Source organism: Balaenoptera ricei, chromosome 1 (assembly GCF_028023285.1).
Source record: "Balaenoptera ricei isolate mBalRic1 chromosome 1, mBalRic1.hap2, whole genome shotgun sequence".
Classification (NCBI taxonomy): domain Eukaryota; kingdom Metazoa; phylum Chordata; class Mammalia; order Artiodactyla; family Balaenopteridae; genus Balaenoptera; species Balaenoptera ricei.
In genome coordinates this window covers 153,542,645-153,557,342 of record NC_082639.1, presented here as the reverse complement: position 1 = coordinate 153,557,342, position 14,698 = coordinate 153,542,645, and the positions used below count along the sequence as shown (strand labels likewise).

At 44.1% G+C, this 14,698-nt stretch overlaps 1 protein-coding gene across 2 annotated transcripts in view; it reads right to left on the bottom strand.

Moving 5' to 3' along the window:
- KCNH1 (potassium voltage-gated channel subfamily H member 1) overlaps positions 1 to 14,179 on the bottom strand; it is a 415,212-nt gene extending 401,033 nt beyond the window's left edge. For both annotated transcript variants that reach the window (XM_059904358.1, XM_059904366.1), the window contains exon 1: positions 14,101 to 14,179. In XM_059904358.1, coding sequence (XP_059760341.1) covers positions 14,101 to 14,179 — 79 coding nt within the window. The remainder of the gene's footprint in view (positions 1 to 14,100) is intronic.
- Between the last annotated feature and the right edge of the window lie 519 nt (positions 14,180 to 14,698).

Genomic DNA, 14,698 nt, shown 5'->3' with positions numbered 1-14,698 from the left:
AGAACAATAGAAGACTGATTGAGATAAATGATGAGGACAAGAGGTATGTATATAAGCACTAGACAAAGACTAGGAAAAAATAATTTTATTTACCTGAACCTAAATAAAATCCATACCAGAAATTAATTTTTATAAAACCAAAAAACACCTAACCAAATGTAGGACTCTTAGCATATTTGCCAATTGTTAGTCCCTTTCCTATAGCTATTCAATGAATCAACTAATTAAAAAAAAAAAAAACTCCACTTGACAACACCTGTTTCCTTTTCCCTTACTTTCTCCAAGCACTTTACACCATCTGACATGTTATACATCTACTTGTTTGCTTATTATCTGCCTCCCCAGTAGAATGCAAACTTCATGAGGGAGAGTACCTTTTTTTTTCCTTTCACCACTGAATGCCCAACATCTAGAACAGTGCCTTACACATAGGAAGTATTACTGAATGAGTGTTTGTGGAATGAATGAATGAATGAATGCACTTAGAACAGCACCAGGCATACCTGATGTTACCATTGTCATTGACATCATCATCATCATTATCTTTATTATTAACTCACACGAATTGCAATCTCCCCTGGATTGTTTCTGAAATATTAGTAGCCAAAAAAATTTTGGACTCAATTAGAAATGACAACTGGTCTTTAGATTCTCTTTGGGCACTAGTTATCTTTTATCTACAGTTACTAGAGGATTTTGCCACTTGTATGTTATATGTCAACAATGTTTACAATATAGTGAAGATCTGGCTTAAGCAAGATTGTGAAGCAGATTAAATTTGGGATATTTCATCTCCTTTTTCTGTACTTTTCTCTCTTTTCTGAGCTTTCTGTCACTTAGATCAACTTATTTCTCCCATCGTGGAAAAACATTGTCTTATAAACAAATTCAGAGTTAGCTGTTAGTGATTTAAAGTATCATCTCTCTCAGAAGGTTTGACTTTTAAGACAGGACACTAGGAACAGAATAATGCTTAACCTGATGCCCAGAATCCCTAATGCTGAAGGTGTTGACATATGGTTGGGGGGGGGGGCAGATGGGGATGGGTCTTTCCATCGCACCTGAAGTGACATTATGGCGGGGACTTTGGCCCGTGGTAATTAGTGGCTTAGATCACCTCACCCTTCACTTACAGGCTCACTCCTTCTAAACAACATAAGTATGAGAGGGCAGAGGATGACAATGGACCCCAGTGACACCAAAGTGCTTTCCAATTAATGCTTTCATTCTTTCATGTAAAACGCATGCAGTGAAAAGAGAATGGGATTGCGGGTTAGAAGTCCTGGCCCTGCCTCTAATTAAGAAGCACTAATATTTCACTGCCAAGGGCCTCAGTCACACACGCATGGAATGTGGTTGCTAAATGAATGAATCAATAAAATTTTAAAACATAAAAGACAGATCAAAAGATTTGGTAATATTTGGGAGAATGGAGAGGATGGGATGAGAAGAAGCAAAGTCAGTATGGCATATCTAAAATCTTAATATCAGCAAAAGTCATTTTGTGGCTCTACTGTGGCTTTTCAACAATAAAATTCCATGAAAATGACTCTTCCAAATTGTCAAGGGCCCAATCTTTGCGCTAGACAAACTGAACTCCCAAGAGATTTAATAGTTGTTTGCTTTGTCTCTGATTTTAATATCCTACGGAAATACATTTTGATTAAGTCAGTAAATTGCAACGGGGAGAGACATTTCAATTTCAAAAGCAAATTCAAACACTTCATTCACTGACATTAGTTACCCCTAAGTGCGTGGTTTCAAAAGCCTGACTTCCATCTTCATTCAGCATCAAATTAAAGGATTTTAAAACAATAAAAACAGATGAATTCGTTTCACAAGCAGAATGGAAGGGAATGAGAATATACATGAAATAGTGTTAGAAACACAGACTTTTTCATTACTCAGTGATATTTTACTTAATAAGTAAGAGGTCAATGATATGTTGAATTACTGCTAAGAAACATTTATTTGTATGATCAAGTGCTAAAAAGTGGTGCAAGAGATTAGTCAACCAGGTGTTTTATTCTCATTTTTATAGTCATAATAATTTCTTAACACACATCTGTACATATTATATGCACTTTAGACAAAACTCCTAGACCATCACTGAATAACACAAAAATTTCATTTCCAGAACTAAAAAAAAAGTGGCTTAAAGTAAGCAATATAAAAATATTGAATGGGGCTTCCCTGATGGTGCAGCGGTTGAGAATCTGCCTGCCAATGCAGAGGACACGGGTTCGAGCCCTGGTCTGGGAAGATCCCACATGCCACGGAGCAACTGGGCCCGTGAGCCACAACTACTGAGCCTGCGCGTCTGGAGCCTGTGCTCTGCAACAAGAGAGGCCGCGACAATGAGAGGCCCGCGTACCGCGATGAAGAGTGGCCCTGCTTGCCACAACTAGAGAAAGCCCTCGCACAGAAACGAAGACCCAACACAGCCAAAAAAATAAATTAATTAATTTAAGAAAATATATATATATATTGAATGGTACTAGAAAAAGATTTTTTTTAATTAGTTTTACATTTACCTCCTGTGTTATTTTAACACTTTCATGGCAAATGGCTCAGTGAGGACAGGGTATAGCATCAGGGTAGATGGAAGGAATCTCAGAGCAGCTTAGTTTAATGCAACAAATATTTGAGTATCTATTTTGTCCCAGGCATTACAGGAGTGCAGGGGACACTTCTTTACACTGGAAAGCTCTACCCAACTTCCCTGCCTAGCTTTATCTGTATATCACATAACTCCACCTCTTGCTCCCCCATCCAGGACCCACACACAGCAGAGAAGACCAGGAGTGGACAACTGGCCAAACAACCCACAGTCAGTGCTGAGCCAAACAGATTCTCTCTCCAGAACAAAAACTAAACCCTGAAGCTGAGAGGTCGGCAGAGCTGACCAGGCGCAATGCTGGTGACTAGGTGGAGAAAGGCCAGCTTGGAAGAAAAATGGGAACCTCGGACAGATACACGAAAGAGCAGAGACTGAGGCAACATGAGAGGAGAACTGGACAGACAAGAGAGAGGCAGAGATGGAGAGATGGAGGCAGAGACTACAGACAAAGACAGACAGCAACAGAGACAGATGGAGAGAGATGACAGACAGAGATTGATAAAGACAGATGGCAGCAACAGAGGCAGTCAGCGGCAGGGCAAGCAGCAATGGGCAGAGATGAACAGGAAGACACAGAGATGAGGAAAGGAGAGAAGAGGGGACGGAGGGGCATGGAGCCAGGAGGCGGGGAGGGGGGCAACAGAGCATGAGGCAGAGCTGAAGAGGGTACTGCAGAGCAAGAGACCCACAGCAAGACCCAGAGAGTGAGTGAGTGAGGAGAGAGCTCAAGACCCTCGGAGACGGTACAGGAGAGACTGAGACCCAGAGGGAGATACAGAGAGAGAAGAAAACCAGAACATTCCAAGAGAGGGCACTGCTAGAGACAAGTGAGAGGCAGGGACTGTGAAGCTGGGGGAGAGAATGACAAAGTTAATTCCTGTATCAGGACCCACGAAACAGAGGCCACCCCAGTGGCCCACAGCACAGATCTCAACCTAAGTCAGCCTGCACTTACGGGAAACAACTCACTGTCAAGGAAACCTAACACCGGTCACAGTCCTCCAACGCAGCTTGAGCTGTCTCACCTTACCCTAGAAAACAGGACCAGCTAGCCTTCTAAGGAAATCCCCAACCACCCAGGCAAACGTGCCCTGGGTCTGAGATGCCTCTCCTAATGCTCTATAAAACCCGCTCCTGCCCCAGATCCCTCGGGAAGGGTGTTCCACGGCTGGTAAGGCCCTGCACTCCCCCAGTCCATGGATTGTTTTCCCTTAAATAAAGGACATCGAAGTCGTTACTAAAGTGCTTTAGTTTTATCATTTGACAAGAATAACAGAGAAAGGTGGCGCAGTGAATGAAGTTGGGCAGGAGCAAAATCCCTGGATGGTCTAGCCATGTGGGAAAAGTATCAAGGGGAATTTTACCTGCCAGAACGAGAATGACTAGAATGTAGGACCTCCTTCGTCTTTTAACACTACCAATTATTGTTTCAAAATGGCAGATTGAGCACATGCATTTACTCCCTCATTCTTGAGTGATAGCTGAAAAATTCAAGAGATATACACACAACAAGAGAAGAGTCACCAGCAGGCATGAGCTCAGTTTCTGGAAGATGAAAAGTAGTGATGTGCAGCAGAAGAAGCCACGATTTTACAATTCCAAGGGGATCTGGACGAGGAGGGGGCTAATGAGACTCAGGACCTTGAAATGCTAGTAGCTACTACCTGAGGCAGGAATGGGATCTGAGCAAAAACTGGGAAACCAACTGAAAGTCTATAGAGAAAAAGTCCACTCACCCTCGAATATACGCCCTCCTCCATCCATACACCCCGGCAGGCACGTAGTTACCTCTCAAGTAAAGAGACGCATGGGGTTGGCTCGGAAGCAGTGGTCCTGCAACTACGACATCTACCAGAATTGCCTGGAGGACTGAGTAAAACCCAGGTAACTGGGCCCCATCCTCCAAGTTTCTGATTCACTAGATATAAGGTACGGCCCAAGAATTTGCATTCCTAACAAGTTCCTAGAGATTCTACCACTAGAAATTAACCAAAGGCAATTTACTTAATCTCTTTATTAAACCTGAGTTTCTGCAGTGGGAATAGTGAGAGTGCCCACAGCATACATAGAGTCATAGTGAGATTAGAGGAGATGACACATGTAAAACCTTTGGCTCACTGCCAGGCTCAAAGGTGAGAAAGGCTGTTTAATCTGTGCAAGGTCATGGTTTTAACCAATAATTATAATTGGTGCTTACAACTAGTATGACTCTCTGGGGGAGAAAAAGCCCTGATTTATACCACTTGCCAATTTCTGAGGTGTAAATACTCCCACATGGCAGAGTTCAAGCTACCAAGATGAAGTCCCTGAACCAGGAATAGGGAAAAGATGGGCATAACCAGATCTTGAGAGGTAGGACCAGCCGGCTGCACCTGCCCCAGCACACCATGGAGGAAAACTTCAGGGACAACAGGACCCCCAGGGTTAGTAACAGTTGCAAATTTTGAGGTTTACCCAAACCCAAAGAGAGCAAGCTGCAGATGTAACCTTTAATCAAGGTAAAACAGATAGGCTACAACGATGACCTTGCAGAGGGGAAACGAGGAGAATAAATACTACAAACTCCCACCCCTCCTTCCCCATCTCATGGTGGTGTGAAGCCAGCCAGGAAGCAAGGGAGCCTATTGACATAAGCCGTGTAGGTCAGCCTCCCAGGATGCAGAACAGGTTACAGAAGAGGAGAGAGTGGCCCGAGGGAGGCACAGAGAAGATAAGCAGTGCACTGGCCCTTGTAGACACTCAAAGAACAACCTTAAAGATTGCAGCATGGAACTCTAATCAATTCGGTCCCAATAATGCTGGGAGGAAACAAAAGTAAAGAAAATGTAAACTTAGAAACCCATGTAGATGAAATATAGTTTTATCACTCAACTCCATTTTCTTTGCCATAGTTATAAAGCTCTACTCTAAAATATGCTTTCCAAATTCACTCTTAATAGAAACCTAAGTTAAGCAGGAGATAAATATTGGTAAAATTTGCCAAAATAGTATCATCTTTCAAATGCTGACTCCAGCACTCTCAGAATGCTGGTGGCGGGTGCCTACATCATTGCTTTAAGGGAAGAAGGAAGTAACAAGAGGCCATCCCTCTTCTTCATAGAAGCACCTGATGTCATCATAGACCCTTTAAGAAGCTATGAGAAATGAGAGGCTTGAGGCACTCATGGTTAATTGTTAACATTAATAATTACAGGATTGACTCCATTAATTTCAGAACATCAGTTTTATGCAACATAGGACTAATCAGAAGAGTTGTCATTTTAATTGACAGAATGAACAATCTTAGGCTGAGTAAGCAAACCAATTCTGATAATTGGCATAATTCTCTAATATCCAATCAGAAGAGCTAAGTAGTTTTGTCCTTAACAGCCACACATGACTGTTAGAGCCGAGACCAGGAGAACTGAGGGAGACGCGGAAGTTGGCCAAACTGCAATCTGTTCAGCAAGACTGCACTTGCACAGAGAACGGCCGGAGCATCAGACAAATTCCAGCATCTAAGATAGGCTGGAAACGCACAGCAATGGGTAAGCAACCCAAAACCTCATGCCAAAGAAGACAGGGCAATGGGACATCCCAGAGGAGTGAGAGGATGTTAAGAAAACTTCCACCACATCAGAACAAAGCTTCACACATCCTGCAATCTCCCCCTTTAAGTTAACATAAGGGATCTGGTTATCCCACATTCAGTCTCACAAAAAAATAAATAGATATAAAATCTCAGAACGGGCTTCCCTGGTGGCGCAGTGGTTGAGAGTCTGTCTGCCAATGCAGGGGATACGGGTTCGAGCCCTGGTCTGGGAAGATCCCACATGCCGCGGAGCAACTAGGCCCGTGAGCCACAATTGCTGAGCCTGCGCGTCTGGAGCCTGTACTCCGCAACAAGGCCGCGATAATGAGAGGCCTGCGCACCGCGATGAAGAATGGCCCCCACTTGCCGCAACTAGAGAAAGCCCTCGTACAGAAACGAAGACCCAACACAGCCATAAATAAATAAATAAACCCAAAGTTTAAAAAAAAAAAAAATCTCAGAATAATTTGGGGTGAGATGTTTACAACGGAAAAAAAATGTGTGGTGAGTATTGAATTGGCATAGCATCTCGTAAATTTTTGGCAAGTTTGCAACACACGTTGGACTTCATCATGCACTCCTCAATGAGCCCCAGCTTCACAAACAACTCGCTCACTTCTGCGAGTCCCAGTCTCTAGCACAGTATGTGGCACAAAGGAGGTCTGCCATGTCTATGAAACCGAAGTAAGCTAGTCTTGGCTTTTCATTTTAATTTGTCTTTGATTTTTTGATTGCTCCATGAAATCGGCACCCCTCCTTCAGTCATTTTGTTCTATTTCTTTCACTAAAATAAACATGTCATTCACCTCCTAGTCCCTTCTCACTTCCAGCTCACAATTCTTACATAATATGTCCGCAAGGTTTCTCAATTTAAGAAAATGAGTCTCCCAGACACGCACGCACACACACACACTTGCATGTGTCCTTTGCACACAGTTCTAACTGTGCGAGTCTTTCATATCATTTACCATTACGGTGAGGGAATTCACACTGTAAGAACATTTAAACACACAGTAGATAGTGAAGCCTCCCAAAGGACAAGGGCAAGTTCTGTTTCCATTTCATTTTGATCATGTGCTCACTACTAACATCACCCTAAGTGATCCTGTTTTACTGGTTACTAGATTGTTTGGGCAATGCCATTATTAAGAAGAAAATAGCAAGTGTTGGCAAGGGTATGTTGTGGAGTGATGAAAACTCTCGTACACTGCTAGTGGGAGTACACACCCAATATATGCCCAAAAGACACGTGCAAGAATATTTGTAGCATCAGTAATAGCAAAAATCTGGTAACAACTCACACGTTGTTGGAGGAGGTCAGCGAGAGGACGTGACCGCTAGTTGACCCTTGAACCGGACCCAGGCAATCAGAGACTCCTCACCCCCTCCCCTGTCCTTGGAATGTACACTCTGCCCACCATTCCCACAGTAGGAGCGGTTCCAAAGAGAGAGGAAGGTGTTGTTGAGACCATCTAGACTGAATACGTGACTTAACCCAGTTAAGGCCTCTATTTAAACTTTAAGTTTTGGCAGGTGGGTGTAGAGATCTACTCGTCTTGCAGTGCCCACGACATGCCTGGTAAGTAGGTTCCCTTGCTTATTAAACCTGCCACCTACCAATCTGGAGTGGTCTGCCTCTTTCTTCCGTCTCTCCTTGCCATCCCTGTAAGGGGGCCAGTTTACAAAGCAACACGTGACCATCAACAGCAGAATGGATAAATACAATAATGTGTGGTATGGTCATACCATAAAGTACTATACAGTGAAAATGAGCTGACGACAGTACATGCAACGAAAGGGATGAATCTCCAACTGACAAAGGACCCATGCTGTATGGCCCCACACATATGAAGCTCAAAAGCAGACAACAATAAACTGTAGTGTTCAGGAATGCAACACAAGGTGGTAAAATTATGGGGAAAAATTATGAGGAAATTATGATCACCATAAACTCAGGAGATGTCTCCCTTTGGGGAGTAACGGAGTTGGGAACAGGAAGGGTCCCGGGGATTCTGGAGAGCTGGCAAGATGTCACTTACGTGGCGACAGCACAGTATTTACTTTATACAAAAGTGTTAAGCTGCACAAAATTATTTTATGTGCTTTTTTATTTTGGTATTAAACAATAAAAAATGTTTTGAAAAAACAAGGGAGAGGAATGAAGACAAGATAACTGTTATTAAACTACCGAAAAGATGGTTTTCAGGTGGAAACAGGAGTGGGCTAGGTTTTGTTCCACAGGGCAGACTTGGAATGAGCGGTTTCTGTAAGAGGGCAGATTTTGGTGAGACCAGACAATGACGATAAAAAGAAAGAAGGAGGAAGGGAAGGAGGGAAGGGAGGGGAAGAAACCGGTTCACAATTACAGTTGCTTAAGAAAGAAAAGTGAATGTCCCATCACTGAAGCTCTCCAAGCATGGGCTGGATAACCACTGGGAGGGACGCTCTGCAGAAGATTCAAACACTGGAGAAGGAATTGCAAAGTGTGTCCCTTCAGACCTGAGATTCTGTGATTCTATTTCTCGTTCTCACCAGTTACAGCTGTAACCACTTAAAGAGAAAAAAACAACTACAACCATGGTCCAAATACCCTGAATGTATAAAGCAGATACTCACTTTACAAAAAGGGCTTCTTTGAATAAATAACTAAAGTATGTTTTAAACGTTCATTTGCAAGCCATTAACTATCTAACAAAAAATAAAGAGGAAGGGACGAATTGAAGGTAATGCTGAAGAAACCACTGCCAAAGGAAGCCCAATCATAAATGAAGAGCTGATGTTGGAAAGAACGAAGCCAGAGATTCCATTTACCACAATGTGCCTCAAATGCATCTATTCTTGTATGATAGATTATTAAAATATATGGATTTTATAAAAATCATGGAGTTTAGAAACCTTGCTGCCTTACGTTAAATCACAAGGCTTCATCCTCTCAATCCCCCAGCCGATGTCAGTCAATAGATTAAACTTGTGACTCTTTCAGAGAAAGACAGCTGAGCCAGGGTTGAAGGTTATCTTAGAACATATTACAAGAAAAAAACAAGTTCTGTTGAACTGGTAGTAATCCAGATTATCACCCACTGCCCATTCAGAGTAACAATGGATTTTAACAAGTGTTCTGTTTTATAAATAGTCCCAGGGCTCAGCCCCTCTCTGAGACACAACATTACCCATGGCTCTCACCCTGTTTGCTGACTACTTACATCAACAACCTGAACCAACTTAACTGTTACAAAAACACAGCTGATTTAGCAATCTGTAAATTATACATGTACATAAATCTGTGCCAAAATGTGTTGCGCTTCACTCCTGCTAACATGCATGGGTTCTTAACTGGCACCTACAATTGTTTGATATAGGTTTCCGAACACTAAAACATATGTTCTGCCTAGAATGGGACCATTTAGGGTAATATTTTTGTAGTTTCCTGGCACTGAGGCCTGCCAGCCTTCCTAAGACAGATCTATTTGCTTCAGTGAGCATTCTGACAGTAAGTGCCTACAGATTTAAGCAACTATCAAAAAATATTCTGGAATAACACTTTCCAACCATGAATATAAAGAGAAACAGGCTGGCTTTGCCTATGTGGCCATGAAGTCAATAGAAGGATCTGAAATGATCATAAGCAAAATCAAACCCCATCTAGGGTGCTAATTATTCCTGCTGATTACTTACAACTATGCAAAAAAAAACCAAACAGATAATTATCAAATCTCACCTTCAAATGGTTTCAGAATATATCAAAGAAAGTTAAACTAGATTTTAGTCCCACCAAGACCAGTAATCTTTTAAACTTTTTAAAAAATACAATGTCAGGTTTAAATAAGAGTTGCAGCCAGGAAACATTGTGGAATAGGGGAAGGATCCTTGGACCAAGATTCAATAGAATGTAACTCACTAAGGGTAAGGAGGATTTCTTGTTTTCCACTATATCCCCAGTGTCCAATAAATATGCTCAATAAATCTTTGTTGAATGAACAAACCAATAACAACTGCTGACTACTCCCTGAGCTGCCTCTAACTGCCTTTTTCTAACTCTGCCTCTTACTAGCCAGCTGTAGGTAAATTACTTAACCTGAGGATTCTTAGTTCCTGAAATCCAAAATGGAGACACTGCATCTCCTTTGCTGGCTTATGAGGATCAAAGGGATATTCCATGAAAAGTAACTTAATACTTTACAACGGGCACACAGATAAGTGCCGTTATCCTCCCTATGGCTCCAAGTAAACCATTGACAAAGGTGAAAATACTGCCCTTCCTTGAAACAGAATTAGCTTCTCCTTTGCCCTATTATTCTGTTTGGATGCGGTGGCATGGCTGTTAGCCAAAATGGATGCTGTTCCTGTTGTTATAACATTTTATTTAATCTCCACTGGGAAATTGTGCTCCTCTAGAGAAAATAATGGTAATACAAGGAAGGTCGTTTCATGGTGTACCATAAGGAACATGACGCTGGGGTCAAGGGGCTTAGGGTCTCATCAGTTCTGCCCTTAAGTATTTGAGAAAGTGTACTTGCTTTCATTTCTTCATTTACACAATGATAGGGAAGGAAAGACAGACGACAGAGCACCTAAGATCTGTCTCAGCCGACAGTTTGATGATTTCCCAGACACCAGATATTCAAATGTCCCAGAACAAAGCCAGTTCTATTATCCATTAGCATATAATGAGAGATTTTTTTAAGGATGATAAAAACAGTTCCACAGGCTAAGTCATAGTGGCTGGAGAAACAATGATGCTACAAGAAGGATGAATGATCCCCTCTAAAGAACTGCCTCAGGCACTGTCTGCCTGCCACTTTCAATAAGTCACTTAATATTCCTGGGACTCAGTTTTTTGATCTGTAAAAGAGGAACAATAATACTGCATAGGGCCACTAGGAGAAAATACCTAATAAAATGATCAGAAAGTATTGCTATTTTGCTCGATTTACAATAGCCAGGACATGGAAGCAACCTAAATGTCCATCGACAGATGAATGGATAAAGAAGATGTGGCACATATATACAATGGAATATTACTCAGCCATAAAAAGAAACGAAATTGAGTTATTTGTAGTGAGGTGGATGGACCTAGAGTCTGTCATACAGAGTGAAGTAAGTCAGAAAGAGAAAAACAAATACCGTATGCTAACACATATATATGGAATCTAAAAAAAAAAAAAAAGGTCTGAAGAACTTAGGGGCGGGACAGGAATAAAGATGCAGACGTAGAGAATGGGTTTGAGGACATGAGAAGGGGGAAGGGTAAACTGGGACGAAGTGAGAGAGTGGCATGGACATATATACACTACCAAACGTAAAATAGGTAGCTAGTGGGAAGCAGCCGCATAGCACAGGGAGATCAGCTCGGTGCTTTGTGACCACCTAGAGAGGTGGGATAGGGAGGGTGGGAGGGTAACACAAGAGGGAGGAGATATGGGGATATATGTATATGTATAGCTGATTCACTTTGTTATAAAGCAGAAATTAACACACCACTGTAAAGCAATTATACTCCAATAAAGATAATAAATAAATAAAGTATTGCTATTTTAAGGTAAAATGCTATTTAAATACTTTAATGACCCCCCCAAAAAAGGGGCTGGTGGATTTTAGGAGACAATATTTTTAAATAGATTTTTTTCCATCACAGTAAAATAACATAATGCTTATAGATACTGTGATATTTCCAAGAGTCCAAATTGTTTTTTCTCTTTGGGTTCAGGAAATCCAATGAAAGGGGGTCACTAAAAACTTAAATCTCACATTTCAAGATCACAATCTTTCTGAAATAATAGATCATTTTAAATGTTCATCCACCTCTCCTCCCAAGATGTTTTGGTTTTGCTGTTGATGTTGTTTGGTTGGTTGGTTAATCAGAGTCAAGCTGTTGGAACTGGTGCTGAAATTAAAAGGCCAGTGCTAACAATGCTACCAGGCACTTATTCTATTGACATTCTACACCTGCTTACCGTGGGGGGGGAGGGGGGGGTGGTCCTAGAAGGTATTCTGCCTTCTCAGCGCCAGGATTTTTTGTAGTTGTGTCAGCTCCAGAATTCATGGTTTTTATTATTTTATTGTGGTATCAGCTCCAGGATTCTTAAATTCCTCCAACAAGCCTAAGGAACCCTGTGATTGCTACGTTTAAGATTCTCTTGCTGCTCTCTCCACTCAAAAACAGAATACGGTAAATGTTAGATGCAGTTTCACCTCTAACTTAAAGAACACTGCCTCTTCACCAAAAAATGGAATTGTCATTGATATTTCTGAGAAAGTTTATGTCACTGGCAATGGGATCCCCAAATAGCAAGACTCTCTTCATCCCCCTCAACAGGCCAACAACAAAGCAATCACAGCAAATTAACTCTTGGATGGTGATTTTACTTAAAAAGCCACCAACACCTCCAGCTTTTTCATGGCTGAAGGGTTCATTGTGGCTGTTCATGTAGTAATTATCATCCCCTTCCCTCCCCAGGTAATGGCTGTGACCTTGTTCTAAAAGCCACCTTAGTTTGAGTGAGGAAGTCCTTGAAAGGAAAGGTGATTGACCCAAATTTCTTCAAGAGTCACACAATAAATGATCTTTTTTTTTTTTAAAGTACTTGAATAATACACGACGATTTGCTATCCTAGTGATAAAGTTTTTTATTATAAGATAAACTTAAATCACTTTTTAAATTAAAGAGTATTTCCTAGTAGCATAAGTCACTTTCATGCCCTTCCCCTGAATCCCTCACTAAATCCCAATAGAAGCGCACAGTTTTAACACAAGCTCCTTAAGGCTCCGTAATGGTGATATTTACACATTTTTAAAGTCCACTTCCTGAGTTGGCGCCTCACCTCCTCCTAATAGAATGTCATCTGTCTCTGGAACGAGAGTGGTCCAGGAGCCTGGAAAGAGCGTCTCTAGGCTTGTCCTCTTTCATTTTAGCCCTTTGATGAACGGGTGTGCACTGCACCTTCCAACTGCTGGGTTCCTGTTTGCTCTGTAAGTGCTTTATAGCCGGGAAGCTTTGCTGTGGGTACTAAAGGCTTTTGAAATGTTTCCATTCCATCCCTGCTCCTAGGACTCTCGCCTCCCACCGCTTCACGCCGTCTTAATGCCGCTGGGAAAGAGAGGATCCGGGAGCTCTGTTTTATTGAGTAATAGATACATTTACAGGTTTGGTGAGTTTGGGAATGTATAGGGGAGCAAGAATTATAGACATAAAACACTGCTGTGCTTTGGAAGAGAGGAACGACGACAGGTTTGTACCTGTGACCTCTTGGCCAGCTCTGCACTTGTGCCCCTCCACTTTCCACCTGAATCCAGGAAACTCTGCCCCTCAGGAGACTTCACTTAACCTCGAAGGGTTGGGTGGCTGAGGAGGTGGAATCGGGCAGCCTGCAGCCCGTCCCTAGGTCCCTACATTCGTACTTTTCAGCTGCCTGGATGGAAGGTGGAAGCAGCCGCATCCTCCCATCCCTCGGGGGCCGGGACTCGGAGTTGCGGGTCTCTACTGGGGCTCTCTCCCGGTAGAGGCGGCGCCGTGGGGAACGGCCAGAGAACCCAGAGAGCCTAAGTGGAGGGGCGGGCAGTACCGATGGGGGAACTCGCTGCCGTTCCTGCTGAGACCAGCTTCCCATCACTTTTCCCAGTACTTTGCTCATCAACTGTCACACTCCCTGAAGATGAGACCGAGAAGGCGCGAGAAAGGCCCAAAAAGCGACCCCAGGAGAGCTCTCCTCTTGGGATGGGGGCCCATCAGACCCCGCCCCGCCCTGCCCACCTCTCCTAGCCTCCGGGAGGCAGCCCCCAGCGCCCGCGCCGCGGCTCCCAGCAGAGCCCCGGGGTTCTGCTGCATCTGCTGGCGCCGAGCGGCGGGAGGCGTCTGCAATAAAGGCACAGATAAAAAGCAGGGGTAACAAATCCGAATGCATCTCTTACCATTGGACCGCCGGACAATATTCTCCAGAAACGTGTTTTGCGGGGCCACCAGTCCCTTCCTGCCACCGGCCATGGTCATCCTCCCGGCAGCTCGGGGTCTGGGGGCGTCCCGGCGCGGCTTCTCAGGACAGCAGCAAGCTGGGCGCGGGGCCCGCGAGCGATCCCGGCTCGAAGCGCCCCATGCGCCCCACGGGGACCCGGCCGGGCAGGGGCGGCGGCTCCCACCGGCTGCCGCCCTCGCGCCCTCTTCGCGCCTCCCTCCCCGCGGCCCGCCTCGCACTGCACTCGCGCGGGGCTCGCCTCGCCGCAGCCGCCTCCGGGTGGGCGGAGGGAGCCGCCGCGCCCGGGCCCGCGGCGCCCCCTACCGGGCGCGTGCCCCCCCGCCGGCCTGCGGGAGACCTAGCGGGGCGCTCCCGCAGCGGCTGGGAAGCCGAACGCGGCGGTGGGCCAAGGCTGGGCGGGCAGCGCCACCCTCTGGGCACAGCCGGGAAACGTGTTCAGGACGCGTCTTGGGCTGGATGGAGAGGAGGATAGAGGAACAGCTGTCTTAGTGGGTTCATTCCCGACGAGGTCGCACGGAGTCGAGGGGGAGCATGGT